This window comes from Poecilia formosa, unplaced genomic scaffold, assembly GCF_000485575.1.
Source record: "Poecilia formosa unplaced genomic scaffold, Poecilia_formosa-5.1.2 Scaffold382, whole genome shotgun sequence".
NCBI classification, from domain to species: domain Eukaryota; kingdom Metazoa; phylum Chordata; class Actinopteri; order Cyprinodontiformes; family Poeciliidae; genus Poecilia; species Poecilia formosa.
Window position 1 is genome coordinate 65,558 of NW_006800321.1, and position 21,866 is coordinate 87,423.

At 40.2% G+C, this 21,866-nt stretch overlaps 1 protein-coding gene across 1 annotated transcript in view; it reads right to left on the minus strand.

Moving 5' to 3' along the window:
• LOC103154342 (ryanodine receptor 2-like) overlaps window positions 1–20,984 on the minus strand; it is a 68,069-nt gene extending 47,085 nt beyond the window's left edge. The window contains exon 1 of the mRNA XM_016662651.1: window positions 20,784–20,984. Coding sequence (XP_016518137.1) covers window positions 20,784–20,831 — 48 coding nt within the window. The 5' untranslated portion in view covers window positions 20,832–20,984. The remainder of the gene's footprint in view (window positions 1–20,783) is intronic.
• Window positions 20,985–21,866: the final 882 nt, after the last annotated feature.

The following is a 21,866-nucleotide window of genomic DNA, read 5'->3' on the forward strand; positions in this document are numbered from 1 at the left end:
TTTTCAAATTCCAATCTTTTTGTCTTTCAAAATCGCTTTCTCTTTCTTACTGTTTATTCAATGTCACATGCTGTAAAGCACTTTGAAATGCCTTGCTGCTGAAATGTGCTATACAAATAAAATTTGATTGATTGATGATGTAAAGCTCAAAAGTTGATTTTACAAAATGCTTTCCCGTTAAAAACTAGGGGGCTTGATTGCTGGATAGAATCACCTGATCAAGAGGCAGGGCGGAGTAAATTTTTAGTTTATAAAAATTCCTGGTGTCTTTATAAGACAACTTATAAGTCATAAGTTGTCTTATAAATCTGTAAGACAACGTATGTAAACCCTAAGGGATTAGTTAGGTGTTATTTAAAACAAAGGACATGGACACTGGGAGTCTGACAATTTTGTTGAGTTATGCGTTTGTGTCCAAATAGTGTTCCATTATGTTCTCATTATTCACCACTTGTCATTTTCCTGGTTTGTGGCTATAAAAGGCAGCACTGTGTATTACCTAGAACAACTTGGTTCTTGCAGAGCTCTGTTTTATTTGTTTACTTTATTACTCCTAGATGTGATCTTTTAATAACATACAAAGTCTAATTTTAAAAAAAGATCTTTGGAAAAACTGACTCAAATGACCAAGACATTTTAAATTCCACCGACAACATTTCTGAGCATCCTAGAGGAATCTCTGTAGCTTTCATGTCACTATTAGAGCACAGGATTTGCTTCAAGCCTACAGAGAGACTTTGTGCTTTACATGTGAGATTTCATAATGCAGTGAGCGACCACCACCAGTTTGAGCTCCAAAAATGTTCAAATCACTCACCCTGGCAGTGTCCTGATATTCACTGGTCAATAAAATCCAGAGTTTTGAGAAAACGCCATTCTTTTGCTCAGAATTCCAGCAATTCAATCTTTCTTAATAAAAAAAGAAACCTTCCTTTTAAGTGTGTTTTAAAATGACAAAGCTGTTTGATTTGCTAGATTGGCTGACAGCAGTGTGGATTTTGCTGGAACTTTTATTTAGCTTTTTATTGTTTGAAGCACATGACATCATGTCAGTGTCCCAATGAGCTGGCTGCCATGTTAGTGCAGCTACAACCTCCTCAGGCTGTAGAGAAATCAGCCCCAAGTGTATTCACACCTGTGTTCAGCTCTTTGGTTTGACTGGATCGTTCTGAACACAAGGAGGAAATAAACATATGGCCTTCGTTTCATAACTTTAAAACATGGTAGAGATGTGCAGCAAAAAACATTGATTAGCATCAATATATTTGGAATGTAGATCACATCAACAGGCCAATAAGAATCCAACAGTCATAAATATACATTGAAGTTTGTTGATTGTCTCCTAATCCGTTTTTCCATTATTAATCAAAATGGTGTTGAATTTATAATGAAATATCTGAAAGGTAAACAAATAGACAAAAAACTAAGTTTTATTCTTTCTTGTAACTTGCGGTAACATGTTTTTTATATTTATTTTTGATCATTATTTCAATTTAGCTTAAACTTGTTTTGGACATATCAGTAAAAATTGGTTCTCTGTTAGGATTATTAAATTTATATCACATTAACACTGAATAAGTAATGGCTCTTTTTCTCAATAAATCAACATTTAAGTCTGCCAGCCTCCTACTCAGCTGACCACAGTCTGACCACTCTAACGGTTCCCTGTGGGGTTGGAAGGATTAAGTAAACAGTTTGTGCCAACATTTCTATGATACCAGTAATACATCAAATAAACACTCATATGCAGGCCTGGGATCCAGCCAGGATCCCTGTAATTACATCAGCAAACTACCGCTGGCCTTACTGAGCCAGACTCATGTTGGATCTGGTAATCAGGAGTGAATGGAGGAAAAATTAAGACAAAAATATGTAAGACACAAGGCATCAAACACTCTTTATGGATGGGTGGGGGTGAGACGAGGAGCAGCCTGTTGTTTAAATGACATCTATGTGGGATTTAAGTCAAATCACTGAGATCAGAGTTGAACAACCACAGCGTCTTTGACTGTTCAGCGAGATTAGTAATCTTTTATGAAGCCCTGATCAATAGCAACAGGAAATTATGTATTAACACATTTATTGAAACCCATCAACCTATTCTGAACTTTAATCCATTTGCTTAAAAGGTTTACCTAAAATACAATTAAATACATTTTTATGAGAAGATCTGGTGTTGTAAGTCACTGTAGGACTCTCCAGTATCTAACTGGCAAACCCAATGCAGAGGGGCAATAAGGTACAATATGCAAGTTCTCAAGTTCTTAATTCAAGAAAATATAGTAAAATAAGAAGTAAAAACTTTGGATGGGTCTATCTGCTTCACATGTGATTTGAGTTCATTGACCATGATACACAAGCAAAAGAGAGATTGATACACAGTTTACACTTAGCACTCACTCACAACACCAAAACCCAAGAGTTACATTTCACCCATATTTACTATACAGCTAAAAGTATTAAATAATGCTCCAAATGACTGAAGTCAGCTCCAAGAGCAACGTACAATCTGTACCATGATGGAGGTTAAACCGCTGCCACAAGATGGCGCTGCTACTCTCATTACACTGTAAAAAGAAATTAGTTGAAGCAACTTAACTGAATTGCTTTGATTAGTAACAAGTAATTCAATTAAGTTCATCCAACTCAATTTATTATGTTTTGTTTTAACTGAATTTATAACGCTTGTTTAAAACGACAGATTTAAATCAGTCTTACTCAAATCACCTAGTTTACTTCAGATAAAGAAGAAAACTAATAAATTATCTTTTTTTACCAGGGTTTTTAGACTCAGGCAGCCTTTATTTGAGTATAGTTAGACAGGACAGTGAGTAATGAAAGAGAGGGAAGACATGCAGCAAAGGTCATCAGGCTGTAATCAAACTTACGATAGCCGTGTCAAGGACTGAGGTCTCCTTATGTTTGTTGTGCTCTGTGCCTGCACCACCACAGCACCTGGTTGGTACAGGATCTGTCCCTGGTGAAACTTGCATCATCATGTCAGACGGAGGATACCAACACAGCTTAAACTTAAACTTGAACTTAATTGTTTCAATTACACTTTTGAGAGTGCACTCTAAGAAGTGTACTCTAAAAATACACTATTAAACTATTAAAAAGAAAAAAGAAACCCAGTGCAAACATGGTAACTCTTTAGAGGTCCATGCAATGATGAGTGAAGTCTCTACCATAATCTAGCATTATCCTCTGGGACCAGATAATCTTCAGGTGTATTTTTGCACTTGAAGATGGATGCTTCAAGTGCAAAAATAGGCTCTGAAATAGCCTCCATCACTGTAAATGGTGCTTATTTTAGCCTCCATTTAGAGTTAAATATTCTCTAAATATTTATATATTCTCTGAAAATATTCTCTAAATATTTTTAGAGAATATGCTAAAAAGAGTATTTGAAACAATTAACTTCAATGCCATGTTGTTGTCCTATGTCTGATATTGTGCTGCAAGCTTCATCAGGGACAGATCCTGTACCAACCAGGTGCTGTGGTGGTGCAGGGACAGAACACAGCAAGCATAAGGACACCTCAGTCCTCGATGTGGCCATTGCAGGTTTGATTCCAGCCTGATGACCTTTGCTGTGTGTCTTCCCCCTCTGACTACAATGAGCCCATGACTGGTCAGAGGTTGAAAGGGGTGAGCTTTCAACAAACAACCAAGGCCAAAAACAGTTAGTCAATTTAATTTGCATGGACATCGGGGGCAGCTCCCCTGGATTGGCAGACTGGGGTGGTGGTCCCCCTGTTCAAAAAGGGGGACCGGAAGGTGGGTTCCAATTACAGGAGGGTCACACTCTTAAGCCTCCTTATTCAGGGGTCCTGGAGAGGAGGGTCCGTCGGATAGTCGAACCTCAGATTCAGGAAGAGCAGTGTGGTTTTCGTCCTGGTCGTGGAACACTGGACCAGCTCTACACCCTCAGCAGGGTCCTGGAGGGTTCTGGGAGTTCGCCCAACCAGTCTACATGTGTTTTGTGGACTTGGAGAAGGCGTTCGACCGTGTCCCTAGGGGGGCTTTGTGAGGGGTTCCCCAGGAGTATGGGGTACTGGGCCCTTTGATACGGGCTGTCAGGTCCCTATGTGACCGGTGTCAGAGTCTGGTCCGCATTGCCGGCAGTAAGTCGAGCTCGTTTCTGGTGAGAGTTGGACTCCGCCAAGGCTGCCCTTTGTCACCGGTTCTGTTCATTACTTTCATGGACAGAATTTCTAGGTGCAGCCGAGGTGTTGAGGGGATCCGTTTTGGTGGCCTTAGGATCACATCTCTGCTTTTTGCGGATGATGTGGTCCTATTGGCTTCATCACGTGATCTACAGCTCTTGCTGGAGCGGTTTGCGGCTGAGTTTGAAGCGGCCGGGATGAGGATCAGTGCCTCCAAATCCGAGATCATGGTCTTGAGCCAGAAAAGGGTAGCGTGCTTTCTCCGGATCAGCGGGGTCGTCCTGCCTCAAGTGGAGGAGTTTAAGTATCTGGGGATCTTGTTCATGAATGAGGGAAGAAGGGAGCAGGAGGTCGACAGGCAGATTGGTGCAGCATCTGCAGTGAAACGGGCGCTGTACCGGTCCGTCATGGTGAAGAGAGAGCCGAGTCACAAAGGGATGGATGGATGGATGGATGGATCCAAACTTTTTCTCCTGGGCCCCCCAAGTGGTTTCTAAATAGCTGCCTGGTTAAACGATGTGTGTCAGCGAAGCGGGGCTGGGGGCTGGATTCTTAGAGACTCCCTGTTATACTCAGCCCCGGCTCCAGACGAACAGGACGGGGGAATCAACTTTTTTAGGGAGCAAAATGAATCGTAGCTGAACATAGACAACACCAGTAGCCTAAAAGCTACTTGTTAACAAGCTTAAGATGCTGTATTGATATTAGCTAGTCATCTTTTAGCTAACATTACGTGCATCCAACAGCTTTACTCAACTCAGTCTGTTAGTTTGGGGAAAACTGTGAAGTTTTTTGTGTTTTGCTGGTGGGATGAGGCTCAGTGCCTCCAAATCCGAGGCCATGGTCTTGAGCCGGAAAAGGGTAGAGTGCCTTCTCCGGGTCGGGGGGGAGGTCGTCCTGCCCCAAGTGGAGTGGGTTTAAGTATCTGGGGATCTTGTTCATGAATGAGGGAAGAAGGGAGCAGGAGGTTGACAGGCGGATTGGGGCAGCGTCTGCTGTGAAGCGGGCGCTGTACCAGTCCGTCGTGGTGAAGAGAGAGCTGAGTCAAAAAGCGAAGCTCTCGATTTACTGGTCGATTTACGTTCCCACCCTCATCTATGGTCATGAGCTTTGGGTCATGACCAAAAGAACAAGATCATGGATACAAGCGGCCGAAATGGGTTTCCTCTGCAGGGTGGCTGGGCTCTCCCTTAGAGTCAGGGACACATCATTTGCTTGCTTCTTGACATATTACAAAACATCATCAATAAGGTAGGAGCTGAAATTGAACACGGTATATTTCCAGCAAGCAATCATCAATCAAGCAGAGTCTAGCTTGTTGCATCTCAACTTTTCTTCATTAGTGATGGATGATTGAGAAATGCAGGAGCATTTACTACTCAGTTCAAACAAAGTGCTCTGCACTGTGATAAACCTATCAAAACATTATTATACATTCAAAGTTCACAGAAAAACACTAACAGCTGCCCCAGTGGGGAGCCTTCTATTCACCTCTATATTCCCACAACACATTGTGAACAACAATTTTGCTTAACACTTTTCTTTCTTCAGACAGATTTAAGTTAAAAGTATAGTTGCTTTTTTTTTGTTTGTTTTTACCAACATGTTTTTCTTCTGACTGAGAATAATACAGTTTGAAGTGGCACTGCGTGTGTGTGTGTGTGTATATCCAACCATCCATCCATCCATTTTCTATACACCCTTGTCCCTTAGTGGGGTCGGGAGGGTTGCTGGTGCCTCTCCAGCTAACGTTCCGGGCGAGAGGCAGGGTCACCCTGGACAGGTCGCCAGTCTGTTGCAGGTGTGTGTGTATATATGTGTGTGTGTGTGTATATATATGTGTATATATATATATATATCGTATAAATAAAGTCTGATGTAATAATGGGAACTTTGTGTTCTGAGGCTGTTTCTGCTCCTCTTGCTGTCATGGGACACCTTATGAAGTTGGACTTTCCAGACTTCTCTGATGTCTTTGAAAGGCCAAAGGCAGCCTCTGGGCCCACTGCAGCGTACAGCAGTGCAGCAGGAGCCTGTAAGCACACGTTGGTTCTATGCCATAGGTAGGTCTTCCAGAAATAGGTTGCCAGAGCAGCAATAGCCCACATCAACAATGATGAATGAGACGCTGCACAGAGCCCATTATTCAAACTCTCTGAAAGTAGTGCTCTTCCTCTCTTACAAACACACACATGTGTGTGTTTGTAAGATACACACATGCTCACCTGCACAACTCATGGTATATGGGTTGCTGCTATAACTGTTAAGGGGTCACAGCAGTGGGGAAAAACTTTATCCTACTTTTTTGTGTTTTTCAAAGCAGAACAAGAAAATCTGCATGCCTTTTAGTGGAACAAACTCCTGGAGACCATTTTATTTTATCTAAACTGGTTTTTAGTACTTTTTCTGTCTTACTGGTTTTTCAGCCTGCCACACTAACACAAAGAAAAATCTGCAATTAGAAATTTTATTTTATACGAATGAAATAAGATTTTGGTGCTCGGACCCCAGCAGCCTTGCCTTGCACTGATAAGGTCTTGGCTTCGAGTCCCAGTTTGGGAGTTTGGATGTTCCCGCTGAGCATGTGTGAGTTCTCTCCAGGCACTCTGGCTTCCTGCCACAGTTCAAAAACTTGGTTGAATTTAGAGGACAATCTCTCTAAATTGTCACCAGTCTGACCCTGAACAAACTGGTGACATGCAGCATGGAGACTGCATGTTCTCCTCAGTGTATGTGGGTTCTTTCTGGGTGCTCTGGCGTCCTGCCACAGGTCAGAAACATGACTGTGCAGGTTGTTGGTGTCTCTAAATGACCCTGCACTAATCAGTGGGTCTAGATAATGGCTGGATGGATATATTCCATAACTTCTAATATATCTGTTCCAAGTTTAAATTCCCAGACAAATAAAAGGCAAAAGCTGCTTATCACAAATTGTGCATCTGTATCCTAGTCCAGTGTTCCCACAAGTCCTCATCAGTCCCACTCAGCCTGCACTCTGTCCTCTACACTCTTCTCATCTGATTTTTCTTCCTCATCTCTAGATTTGTACTCAAGTTCTTTTCTATCCTCCTATTGCTCGTTCATCTACTGTGCACTTGAACATTCGTTTACATAAGAGCACTGCAGTGAGAAGCAGAGCAAGTGCTGTTCTGTTCTGCCATCTTACTTTCCTTTTTTCCCCACATCTGTTGCAGTCTCTCTTTCTCTCCTTGATCCACAACAAGCAGTGCACATGTAATCTGAATGTCATCATTAAGCAGAGCAAGCTGATAATTCTCTGGATTCCTATCAAATGTCTTCCTTCAACTTGTCTTGTTTCACATTGGTTAGGAAAGGTTCATGTTCGCCAAAGCCTGAGGAACACTTAACATTAAAAACCAGCAGCATGGGAATGATAGAACCAATATGTATTCAGATTAACATCATCAGGACAGATTAACGGCCCTGATGGCAGGATGCCAGCGAATCCTTTATGGCAACGGAAGATGGATTCAATGTGGGATGAAACGATCAGTGATCAGTGTTTTCATGCAAGATAGTTCAGAAGATTCGGTTCTATTGGGATCAAAATTACAACATTTGTTCCAATTCCAGCTGCTGTAGTTCTTTTCCACACTACCCTGTCAAACTAACAAAACTTGTTGCCTCCATCATCTATGGGGGCGCTGAACACAACACCAAAACCTCTGCAGAAGACACTGAACAACTTCCTTCTTTATAAAATGTAAACAGTGGCGTGGTGTGAGATTTTAGCTTGTGCTAGAGTTGTGCATTTGTTTTAGTTGTATTTACCCAGAATTCCCTGGGCTGCAGTCCACTTCTTGCTTTTGGAGTGGACCGCAGCCAAGCTGGTCTGCTTGGCTTTTACATATGCATTCAAACTGCACCAGATTCACTTCAGCCAAACTCAGACCTGAGTCTCTAGGCAGAGCACAGTTAATTTTTTGGTCTGCTTCAGAGTTCTATTGCCCATTCACACCTTCCCTAACAAACCGGACATTCTGAACAAATGAACTAGAGTTGGATTAAAGTGGACTTAACAGAGCTGGTGTGGCTGCAGCCTGAAACTGTCCATGCAGTACGCCAGTTACATACTGAACCACCTCGAAAATTACAACAGGACCAAAATCACTTATTTCTTCACAGATAATTACATTACACTTTCAGCTAAATGTTCCGCTTTCTGAGAAGAGGCTTTACAGTAATCAGCTACACTACACACTCACCAAGCATTTAGAAACATGTCCAACATGAACCTTCTTCAACTGAGAAAAAAAATGATTGAACTGCACAAATTACAGGCCTATTCCTTTATTCCAACACCTGTTGCATTTCTGAGGTAGCTTGTCAGTTTCTGGTAAAGATGTTTCCTAGAATTCAAGCTGTTTATAAGCATGTGTAGAAAAGCACAAGCTTTCACCTCAAAAGGTCACCTTCAAAGCGAGTTTCAGTTGGAAGCATTCAGTCCCACAGAAACACACAGACGTATCCTATCATACTTCTTGCTTCTTCTCAGCCATTTGTGTCTCATGTCAAACTGACCTCACTGTTATGTTTGCCTTATTCTGTTTTATTTGATCAAAAAAATCACAAACATATCAAAACTACCCACTAAAATTATATCATTTTGTCTCTTTTCGAGAAAATACAATGGATTGTATACAAAATAAAATTCTTTCTATTCTTAAAATATTATACACTTATACTGAGTCATCCTCTCATTTCTTGAAAGCAAACTTGTGCATCCATTAATTAAAATTGGCTAAATATAAATGGTTTTAAAGAAAGAGTGACCCATTTACCATCTTTGTTTCTGAGAAGAAACTAAATGGCTTATCTACAACAAAAAGATTAAACATGCCTTTCTTTTAACAAGAGCATTGTCTCATTTTCTCCAAAATCATATTAGTTTGTTTGCTACATTAAAAATACCCTTTATTGAGCAGGTAAAAACAGAAAATATCACATTCATTAAAAAAATAACTTTAATTTTTGTAGCCAGTGAGTATTTTCAACCAGGCTATTTTTGGCATATGGGACAGGAAGCTTGGACACCACTGTCAGAGTTTGAAAACCTCAGTTCCTGTTTTATTTTAGTGGTCTGTTTTTTAGTACAATGTGTTTTATTTACTTCCTAATTTCCTCAGCACTGTGTCTTTTGATCTTGTTGGGCCGTAGCAGCAAAGCAAAGTGCTGCAGAGGTTTATTAATTCATGTCCTAAACTGAATATGGAGGTGGCCATTTTGGGTCAAACTTCAACAAAGTCCTCCTCGGGATTTTGACCCATCTGCTTCATTTTCAGCCATTAGGCAGCTAATGATAAACTGCCATTGACCATGCAATAAAAGATTTCTACAAAGCTGGAAGGTCTGTTTTTGCTTTTCAGGAATTAGAGCATGTGACTACTCATTGTATTATAAAGAGCTTTCACCTCATAAGATCCTCGACAGCTACACCAGTAAGCTAAATATACTTTCTCAGGCTGCTTTTAAACCATGAACAGCAAAGAAGAAAGAAAAATTGCTGCTTTCATCTAGAAAACAGCTAAATTGCGAGAAACAACAGAGGAGCAGAACTGGACCATACATGCTGCCTGAGCGTGTAACTCCTGCACCTGAAATCCATCACATGTGCCAAACAAAAGTCATCAGTAATTCAAGACACTGTTTGCTTTGCTGATTCAAAGTAAACATTAGGACTATCATAACATAACATTTCAAACTTCACACCAATAATACACTGATGTAAAAATAATAATTATGTCAATTTTGCTCAGACTTTCAACTCTGGTGCTTCTAAATAAAAGACTTAAGCTGAAGTCACTGTTTTCTGTCATGGTGACTATGCCAGGCATGCTGGCGCATTCAGGAAACGGAGAGGATGTTGTGGAACATCAAGCCTCATCACAACCTGAAGAGTAATTGTTATTTCTTGTACGGTTCTTAAGTGAATGTGTATATTGGGATAAATAATGTGAAATTCCCAGTGATCAGCAGCATCATTACTCTGTCGGTTATGTTTTTAGGAGATCATATTATTTAATTTTGCTGATGTAAAAGGATCGACTAGGCACCTGGAAATGAAATTTAATCTTTCAACAAGTGCCACCATCCGGTCAGATTAATATCAGCTGAATTAAACAGACATAATCTGTGAAAAAAATTGCACTGCTCTGCCTTACCCCAGTGCTAACTAGAAACAACCAATCAGAGCCAGGAGGAGGGTCTTAGCACCTTCAGTCATCCTCTGTGAGGCGCTGCTCATCCACTCTTACTGTCTGCTACACTGCTGTTAGCATAGCCTATTGTGAATGTTAAGGCTAGTTAGCATCGCCACTGATGACTGAAACGATTTTCCTGTGGCAGTGAGTTTTTCTCCACCAGTAGCACATTTAGAAGTGAAATTGATTGACAGCACTAAGACCCGCCTCCTGACTCTCATTGGTTGTGTTTGGTAGGGAGCAGCGCATCAGGGAGGAAGGGGAGGAGATTGAGCTTTTCACAGATTATCTGTTTCATAAACTGTCAAAACATGGTGACAGTTTTAACAAATATGTAAAAAACATATATTTTTTAAAAAGTTACATACTGTAGCTTTAACTACTTGGAATGGAATTAAAAAGTAGTATCTCATTTAACAGAAGACCTTATGGTAACACTTTATTTGAAGGGGGGTGAATAAGACTGACATGACACTGTCATAAATATGACATAACACATGTTATGAACATGAATAAGTCTTCATTAATATTTATGACTGTTGTCATAAAGCTTCATTCGGTAAATTATGACACTTTTAATACAAAGTTGACATTATTCAAAATGTCTTTGTTATGACAACTTGTCATTAACCAAGAAATCATTACTGATATAAATTTGTTATAAAAGTATAACTGATTGCACTTTAAAAATGAGGTAACTTTATGTTATTAAAGGTAAAGTTTAAACAGTAATGATTTCTTGGTTAATGTCAAGTTGTCAAAGACATTTTGAATAATGTCAACTTTGTATTAAAAGTGTCATAATTTACCGAATGACACTTTATGACAACAGTCATAAATATTCATGAAGGCTTATTCATGTTCATGACAGGTGTTTATGACAGTGTCATATCAGTCTTATTCACCTCCCTTCAAATAAAGTGTTACCGTCCTTATCATTACAACGAGATGCAAAACTAGATAAAATGAGAAAATTGAAAAACATGCAATTAGATTTATAACTCATTAAAACCAAACTATTTTCTCTTTTAAATAAGAAAGGTGGAAACAACAAAACGGCAACAAGTGCAATGTCTAAGCAGCTTTAGGTGGATCTTCCTGTCGAAAGTCTGGATCAAAATCTCATTGCTGCAAACCATGCTGCTCCTGACAGCGACGACTTAAGAAAAGTACATCTGTTTATAAAAAGAATGCCAAAAACTCTAATCTACTGACACAAAAATCATCCTAGCTGCAGTTTCTACACGCAGAATCCATTTCTAAAATGACACTAATAAATGGACAATTACAGTATGTCAAAATCATAATGATGTGAAAATAGAAAGAGAAAAGTCAAACGGCGAGCTACATGGCTCCTTGCAGGCTAATCAGTCCATGCAGGTCTATTTATGCTACCGTTGGTAACATAGTCCAAGAGCTGATAAGTTATTGATTTGCTCAAATAGGCATGAAACACTTCTAAATGTCCTTCACCCAGCAAAGACCATATTAATACTTTAGCATGTGTGTGTCTGTCTGCACACAAAACAATGCTGTATTCTGAGAATTTTATAAGGTTTTTTATTTAATTTAGCTTCAGTTCACTAATATTGTCTCAAGGCAGTTTACAAAAGAAGGTTAATTCAATCCAGTCGTATAGACAAATACAAATTTCATAGATTTGTTCCTAGAAGTCAAACAATTGGTTCCATTTTTTATTTTTTCTAAGGAAACCCAGAAGAATGCATGACGTCATTGACTTGCAGCATTAACTCCTACAGTCTACCTTCACATCTAGATAGACTCCTCCAAACATATATACAGATAAAAAATAAGGGAAATTAAATCTACAACCTAACAATTACAGGGCAACTACTCAAGCCAGTCGCCATGCATGGTCCAACACAGTGTTTCTCCACCCTGGTCCTCACCGTCCCCCTGTCCTGCATGTTTTAGGTGTTTCCCTTCAGCCACACACCTGAATTGTATCTCTGGGTGATTAACAGGCTTCTGCAGTTCTTGATGGTCATGCAATCATTTGAATCAGCTGTTCTGGAATAGAGGCACATCTAAAACATGCAGAGCAGGGGGGAGGTGAGGACCAGGGTGGAGAAACACTGATCTAAAGACTTGGCAGAGAGGAGTCAGGGACATGATCTTTCCACTTTGTCTCAGTGAAATGCATAATACTACAGCATCCAAGACCTCAAGAAGAATCATTAAAAAAAATATTTTTGACCAGAAAAATGAGCAAGAAAAGTTTTTAAAATGGATGTGACAGAGCTACCCCAACATGCTGCCACGTTTGTGCATCTAACCTCACAGAACACACTTATTATTCCTTGTTGATATGCTCACTTCTGACATTTGATCAGTCACAGCAGTATTAATATGTATGGAACAAATCTAAGAATGAAAGCTTACTTTGACCCTTTGTGTTTAATGCAGTCTTTGAAGACCAGCAGCAGAGTTTTGATCATTTGCTGGACTCGGTAAACTAGAGGATTAGAGGCAGAGTGTCCTTTTATTTGACCTGAGGTGGTTCTCCATTGGAATCTTTGAGCAGTCGGCCAAAACAGACATTTCCCTGCAACACAGATAAATAAATAAAGATGACCACACTGCTGCTGCCATGCTGTTTGCTTTGTGCTGAGCCATCAGCAGTCACCAGTAACCATGTATTGATCTACATTCAAAGTGCACTTAGCAGGAGTGCTGGAGAATTAGGAGAGCAAAGCAGAGGAAGATGAAAGACAGCAGAGGAAAAGGAGGAGGGCAGGGAGGGGGCAAACAAAAAACATGGCTGTAAATTAACAGTCGTTGTTAAAAACTATGCGTATAATATGCTAATTTGATATGTTTCTAATTGACCACTCCAAGTACAGAGAAAATAAGATAAATATGATGGTCAGATGGAAACAGCTGCGTAAAGATTAAAAGGCTTAAATGAAAAAGACTTCTGTTTAAGGCAATCATAATAAAAAGATGAGTTAAAGTCTAACTCAGTTGATGAGTGTGATCATTGAAACATCACCTGTCACTAAGAACAAGTGACAAAATCAGGATTTAGTTTATCATCTAATGTAATGGCATGAAGAAGCATGTTGTGTGACGCATGTCTGTATGAACATGCATGTGCATACAGGTCACGTTCAATGTTTTAAATCTCAGGTATTACTACAGATTCTTGCCTTTTATTTATTATTATTATTAGTTTTCTTTAATCTCTTATACTTATTTCACACCATGATGGTTTTATCATCATTATGTAACCTAACTGAACAACACGTTAGTTTATTGTTTTTTTCTATCAAGTCTGAATAGGAGGTGATAAATGAATGAGTTCATGTCCAGACAAACTAACCTTCAGCTTTTTTTTCTGATGTATTTCCATCGGATCACTGCCTGCTGCTCCTTTAGGCTCAGCCTTAAACTTTGATAAGCAACTTCAGTAGAAGACGATGTAATACCGAGTACTTTGAGTGCAAGAGGGGCAAAAGCACCAGCAAGACCAAAATGCTCAACAAATTTTGTTTGGTCATTTTTTTTTTAAATCTGTATTTGTCATGGAACATTCTGGAAATCTTCTACCTCTGGTAGAATATATCAACCAATTAAAACACACACACACACACACAAACATTCTGGAAATCTTCTACCTCTGGTAGAATATATCAACCAATTAAAACACACACCCACACACACACATGCCCACACACACACACTAACTGCTGGATGCACTGCTAATTGCCCAAGGCTCTAATTAAAATATTAAAAACAGTTTGAAAATTTCAACTCCCCAATCATTTCAGGTTTATTTCAACATAACAGCAAAATTCTGTTCTACTGTACAGCTGTGTCTACCACTGTTAGCACTTCCCCTGTTGTGCATAATTAACAACCACTGAATACAAAAAGACTCACAGAGTAAAATTACAGAACAGCAAATGAATGATTAGGAATCTAACACAGTAAAAAAATATAAACATTAAGATGGACAGAGGTGGAGTTTATTATTACATAAAACAGGAAATGTTTAGTCTGATTTATTGAACATCAATCAAAGCTATTCAGGTTTGCTTTGTCTTCTTCAAAAATGTTTTTACTGGCACCAAGAATTAAAAACGTCATTAATTTATCATGCATGTATGACACTGTAGTCTTGTTCTGGCAGGAAGAAGGTTATAGCTTATAATAATAGCTTTTATATCTAATTGTTTCTATGATTCTAAATGTTAATCAGTTAGTGACAATAAGGTGATTACAACATCTGTGTGTTTTTGCTCCGCAGAGGATAACTACACATTTCGATGACCTCTGTCAGAGTCTGAACTCCAAGCTTTACTTTCTTCTGTTATCTCCGAGACAGGGTATGCCAAACCCTCCTAATCTTTTTAAGGCTCGTCTCTTACTGACATCAGTAAGGGGACATCACAACCAAAAATATCTGCACTGTGCTGACTTTACTGGCCAACACAGATTTCCTGTTTTCACACCATGACAAATGATAGCTTGCTAGAGGTGTGGACTAACGTTTGTCTGTGACGGATGTAATGCACCAGTTCAACGCTATGAAGCTTACTGGAATTTTCCTGTGCTGAAAACAAATATCCTCGAGTGCAAAGAGAGAGGAGCCAATCCAATCGCAGTGGCTGTTAATAACTCAGTATTTTGGAAGTCTGACCAACATGGACTGAATGGTTTCTCTCATTTCCTCCGGTGCCATTGCTAAAACTAGAGGCAGACTACAGTTCTAAAACAGAGCAGAAAATCGACGTCATTGTTTACGACTTCTCCGTCTGTTTGCTGATTGACCCAGTCAAAAAAAAAAGAAAAAAGAAAAAAAGAATTGACCAGAGAAATCCACTTCAATGGGAGAAATCCCAAATGGAACAGTGAAAGGAGATGAGAGTCAACTGGAATTGCAAAGAAAGGCAATGACCAAGCTACTTATTTTTTTATGGAAAGCTAAATGTGTGTAACTTTACACACAGAGCCCCATAGAGATTCAGTGCATTGCTTATTATTTACTGAGTCAATGTTTAATAACAGAAAAGACATTATTCCCTCTCATAACTCCAACAGTATCTCAGTTTCTGTTCATACTCCACCAATATTCTCCTTATTATCTTGTCAGCTTTCCTGTTGCTTTCACTTTGAGGTGCTTTAGATTCTCATACTGAAGAACTTATTTCTTGTGGAGGTCTAATACAATGACCTGAATTTCATCACTTCATCTTTTTTTTTTATCTTGCTATCTCCTGACTTTCCCTGCGTCTTCTGTTTAGCTGCTCACCCACAGTCAATTCAGCTTCCAACTTACATCAAATCCAAGGCAAAAACAAAAGCTGGAGAAACATTTAACTGCTGCCATTGATCTCATATGCAGGAACTCAGGAAGCAGATCAGCTAACAGGCTTTGCCAGAAGATCTGCACTCACACTGCAGCCATGGCACAGAGGCTACCCCATGCTGAGGAGGCAACTCATGGCCTGCTGAGAACCAGTCTGCATAGTAACCAAGAATCCCACCTTTATTGCAGAAGCTCTGTCATCAACTTACAGTTAATGCCCTGTAATGAGGATATGCAGCAGCAGCTAGAAGAACAAGAAGATGGAACAAGGAGGTGCAGCAACTGTATGAAAAATAAAAATAAATGCAACGTGCATTATTAGAGACAGTGAAGAAACCACAAAAAGTAAAGCTAAACTACTAAAACTACCAAAACGATAGAATGAAGCAAAACAACTTGTTTATGCTGCACTATTCCTAGACAAGGCAACGCAACATGCTTTACAGGACATCAAAGGGAAAACAGAGAGGAAATGAACAAAAGCATGAACACATCGGACAATAACTGATCGCCTTCAGAGGAAATCAATCATGCAAAATAGTTGCTGATACTACAATTTTCTGCAATAAAGGGTTCAAGGATTTTTTATTGTCATACTGGCTTTACTTGTTTGTGGTAGTTTATTTGTATAGCATATTTCAGCAACAAGTGCTTTACATCATGAAATCAAACATCATAAAATCAACAGTGACTTTGTAGTCATATAGTAATGGCGGCACTTAAAATTAAATAAAAAAAAATATAGGCCTTAAAGTACTCCAACAAGTGTTGTTAATTCATTTCAATATTAACAGTTGCACCTGTGTGCTTCTGCTAAATATTGTTTGATTATTATTTTTTATTTTTAGCTGATCAGATGGAATTACCCAGAAAGAAAAAAATTACAAGCTTTGTATTTTATATGGAAACTGCATGAAGCTTATGCTACTGGCATTGTTCAAGGATAATGCAAAAGTGCCAAATATTCTTGGATTCATCATTCATCCATTAAATATTAGGGTGCACTGACCGCAATTATCTGGCTGATCTTCAAAAAGCCTGACTTGCCAATTCCCATTTTGGCCGATACCATATAGTTTTTATAACTGTTATGAGGCCACAATGCGCCTTCAGCGTTCCAATCTGTTGTTGGACTACAACAATTCAGAAACACTCAATAATACTCGTGAAACTATACAAACTTGTTTTATCTGCACAAGAGTCCAAGATAAACTTCTATAAATGAAGTTTAGATGTGACCGTGTGTGTGGGGGGGGGAGGGGAGGGGGGGGTCCTCATGGGAACAGTGGATGATTTTCAGGAAGATCTCCGGAAAAGATCAGTTTCACATGTAAGTATTGGCAGATCTCTGATCACACAAAATTAAGAAAATCAGGGAAAGCGGAAAAATGACATCATAGCACAGTTGTTCTGCTCGACTGGCCTCAGAGCCAAAACCACACAGCGATCCCGCCTACTCACTGTGAAGACAGTGAATACAGGTTTTCCTGTGGAACATGAGTCCAAGTCATTTCTAAATCATTGCAATTTTTTAATAGTAATGTCTGTAAGACTGGATTTTTTGTTGCGCATGTCTAAAATAAAAAGAAAATACCAAGGTGCACACCATTGGCTAGAATTTGCAAAGGAGCCAATCCTTTTATTTTCCTTGCTGCTGATTGGCTGTACCCTACAAAAGCCGAGAGCATGGAAGCTAGCTGTGGTAGTGCTAAGACAGTCTACACTGCAGATTAAGGTATATTTGATTTTGAAACTGTTAAAATAGTAACAGTTTAAGTAAGTCAGGTAAGTGCTGTTCTCCCAATAGCTACCATCTTCTTGTAACGCCACTAACAGCTGACTGAAGTAGGAATGCACCAATTTGTTGGCCAACTAATTTATCAGTGACAATTTCCTTAATTTTGATCACAGAGAGATCAGTGACTGGGCGATTTTTACATATGAAGCTGATTTTATTCACATATCTTATCACATCGACCTCAGCAAAGGTCTAACAATCAACCACTGTCCTCTGCTCTCCCATGAGAGGTTTGACTGATAGACCGGACCAGCAGGTCATGTTGAGTGATGGCATAGTTACTTTGAAAAAGTAACTTTAATCAGATTACTGACTACTCCTTGAAAAAGTAACTTGGTTCGATTACTGATTACTTGATTTGGAAAGTAACCAAGTTACATTAAAAGTAACTTTTTTAGTTACTTTCAGCAGCTGCTAACAACAACACTCTGCCACCTGTGAAAAGTACATTGATCTTTGCCAATACTTAATTGCAAGTTATTTTATAATGGTAACATCAACAATGTGTCTCTACTTTATAAGGTTGAACTGAAGGGGAGATTGTTTAATGGTTACGACAGTACGAAAAAAACTTTAGTAATTTGTGTGTGTTTTTGTGTGTTCCAGTATTGTCTGGAAAACTCTAAGAAGGATAAATAAAAAATCGGTACTCGGTAATTGGCCAGAAAGCTGCAATCGGTGCACCCATACTGTGAAGAAGTAGTGAAGAAATGAACCCACTGGGCGTATTGAACAGGTTGGATTCCATTATGGTACCAGGTTGGAATTCACTGAGCTCTTAAGGGTTCACTTTGTAGCCGTCTGGAAGACCATCTTCCAGACCTTCCAGTTTGTGTGAACGGCGGCGTGCGCGATCCGCGCCGAGTTACAAACATCCAGAGGAGCACGAGGCGCTGCGACAGGCGCGCATGTCGCCTGTGTAATTTTTTTTTTACGGTGGAATTCTGGGAACCCCACAATGTAAAAAAAAAAAAAAACAACTTTGATTTTACGGTAAAACGCCAGCAGCTGGGGTTGGCGAAATTCCACCATAAAAACAATTTACGGTGTTGGGAAACCTGGGTTGTTGGAATGGTTCCTTTTTGCTACTTTCCCCCTTTTTTACCACCAGAGGGTGCCAAGAGGCTGTTCCCTCCCGAGGGCGTTGCCATTGATTCCTGGATTCCTGCACAGCTGCAAATAATCAGACCATCTGGAGGAGTATATGAGGACAGAGCTGCCAACACTTCAGATCCAGAGAGTTAGCCAGTATTTGGTACTCCAGCCCTCCATGCTTCTCACTGTGATCTCCTGTTGTGGACTTCAAGTGATATCTCTTTGTGCTTCTTCCTCGGGTTATTTCTCGTGATGCTGTGGACCCACTGGTTGCCAGAGTTCCACTGACACCTTTGGAGTAAACCAAACCTCCTTGGATGCCCTGTCGTCAGTCTCACTCGCTCCTCACCTTCTGTGATCCAAAGCTTACCTGTCCGCCCTCCACCGCAGCCTCTTTGTCGGTCAAGCAGCAACCCTCCATCTGAACCAAACCCCGGTAACCACAATGATTCTTCCCCCCGGACAAGACCTACCTCCACCCAAGTAAGACCAGTCTGTTTAGTCTGTCACTGCCATTTTCAACAACCCCTGAACTCACCATCTCTTTTTTTTTTTTACCTCCCAGTGCTCCAGTGATCCAGATTGCAGACTTTCCCCAAAATCTGATTGTTGATCATTATTTTGTGTTTACAATAAACTTATTTAACTGATTTCTGTTCTCCGCCTGGTGTTCTGCATGTAGGTTAAGAAATTAGATTCCATTATGACATGCAGGTAAAATCGTTTTTTAGGTAAAACGCCGGGAGCTGTGGTTGCCAAAATTCAACCGTAAAAAAACAATTACGGGTAAAATCTGTTTCCTTTATTTTATGGTGGAATTTCGGCAACCCCAGTTGCCGGCGTTTTACCGTAAAATCTACGTTTTATTTTTTACGGTGTGTATGACTCTCAGCTGAGGACATGGAAGGGAACATCTAAATGTCCTCAAACTTCTAGTTCTATGAGTTTGTGATGGGGAAATTAACTCGCCTCTAAAGATTTGGTAGATTTAGATTTGTGTGGAGAGATTTGTAATGACCAACAGTTCACTTTTTCATGAAAGATGAACTTGTCCATTGAAATTTGTCTGTATTTCCAGACTATTTTTTTTTAAGTTGTAGTGCTTATTATAGTGTAAAGATGAGTCTTTCTGTTGTCTTTGGTTATTCAGTTTGATGCCTGTTCTTCACATCATGTGAAGCTGGATGGAAGCTACACACGATACATATAATTGAGTATTTGTTGGATTGGTGTCTGTGGCCAGCTGCCAACTGTGGGAATGGAAACTCAAACTGGAGCAGAACACACAGGACTGCAGAGTTATGGGTGATTGTTAGTGTCTGATGTTTGTGTTAGTCTCTAAAAGACATCATTCACTGTACAAACAGTCAAGTGACTCAGTGGAAATCCATGTGGTGCAGTGCAGCTTTAAAATCAACACATCCCAAAATTTCCCACCAATAATCTTGTTCTGGAGGTTTTCGAGCATCAACGCCACTGCAGTCAGTCAGCTCCCCGTTTCATCAGCTGCTAACGGCCTCGCAAAAAGAACAAAAAGTGTCTTTGTGACAAAGCTGCCATGCACGTTTTGACAGAGAAGCAGACAAGTTCACAATAAACTGCATATCGGCTTACGTAATAAGTCTTAGAACATTTTGTATGTTTGCCAGTGGCTTCCCTTAAAAAGCCCGCAGCCATAGGTGCAGTGGCTTCACGTGACGATTCACGTGTGGCATGCTGTAAAGCAACAGCTCCTGTCTTTTGACATGCAGCCCAGCAGCTGATTTCACCTGACTGCAGGAAACAAACTCAGTGAAGTGAGGCAGCTGCAGCAGGCTGCACCGCACTGCACCGCACCATCCCGCCCAGTACACCAGTACATGCACACATCGCCACTGACAGGCTGGATCTTCCTCAAAACTCCACTTTGGAACAATGGCACTACCGCTGGCTGTACTATACACCTTCACCATCATTCACCATCCTTCTTTTCTTTTCCTCCATCATTATGTTCCCACATCTCTTCCCTCCTCCTGTCAGCAGGATGCGGACTCCCAGACCAATGACTTGTATGAAGCGGGGCTGTCATCTTAATGCGGTAAACTCCCTACCATCCATCCCACACCGCACACAGACGCAGTGAACACCCAGCCAACAGCCGCCTGCGGAGGGACCTGACGCAGACTTACTGTTCGCAGGAATTGGATCTCATCCTCTCCCTCTCCCAGGTCAGCCATGGTGAGCTGTCTCCCGGATTGAGCCTGCAGAGTGGGATCCAGGCTAGGGAAAGGGAATGATGCTGCGGCTGAGGCGCAGAGAGCCGGAGCGGAGGAGGTCCCAGCTCATTGGATGGCGCGCGCTTGGCGGAGGAGGAGCAGCCCAGGTGTGAGCGAGCGTGTGCGCGTGCGCTTTATTGAACAGCCTGCGCCCTCTGCCGGTGGACGTGGGAAGAGCTTATATATTCTTACTACATATCACTATATATCCTGTTGCATATACAATAACCAACTTAGTTATTTTACAAAGACTGGTTTTACTTTACATGGTCATGGCCAGAATCTAAATTTTCCCAAAGGATCCTGATGAAAGAGTTGGCATGACTGGCTTCCATCAAGAGTTTCCAATATTAGAGGCGTTTGCTTGTCTGAATTTCCATGATGTATTCCTTGGAGAGAAAAAAAATTCCCCATCCAACTTCCTACAATCTTGTGTAAATCAATGGTTCATGAGACCCAAAAGAGATATACAGTGGGTTGCAAAAGTATCAATACCCTTGAAATTGTTTCATATTTTGTCACATTACAACCACAAACATAATTATATTTAATTGGAATTTAATATGAAAAACCAACTCAAAGCAATATACAATTGTGAAGTAGAAAGAAAATGATATGATTCAAAACATTTTTTTCAGAACAGAGCTGCTCTAAATGGTTGCCAGGAACAGAATCATCTTTGTCATGTTTGTGCTTTATGGATGCAGCAGTGTGCAGGTCTGCTCTGTTCAGGTTCTGTTTTTTTCAGGCTGTTTTGATAATCAGGCAAACATTATTACTCAGTCATTATTGGAAATTCAAAATAAAAAATCAGTTCTTATAGATTTGTTTCTCCATTTCCTCACATTGTGTAGACATACTGTTGATGGGCTCCAAGTTTCAGACTGTCGGCCTGCAGTGACAGCACTAACTGGGGGCTCAAACTCCAGTCCTCAAGGGCTGCTGTCCTGCAACTTTTAGATGTGCCTCTGCTGCACCACACCTGAATAGAATAAT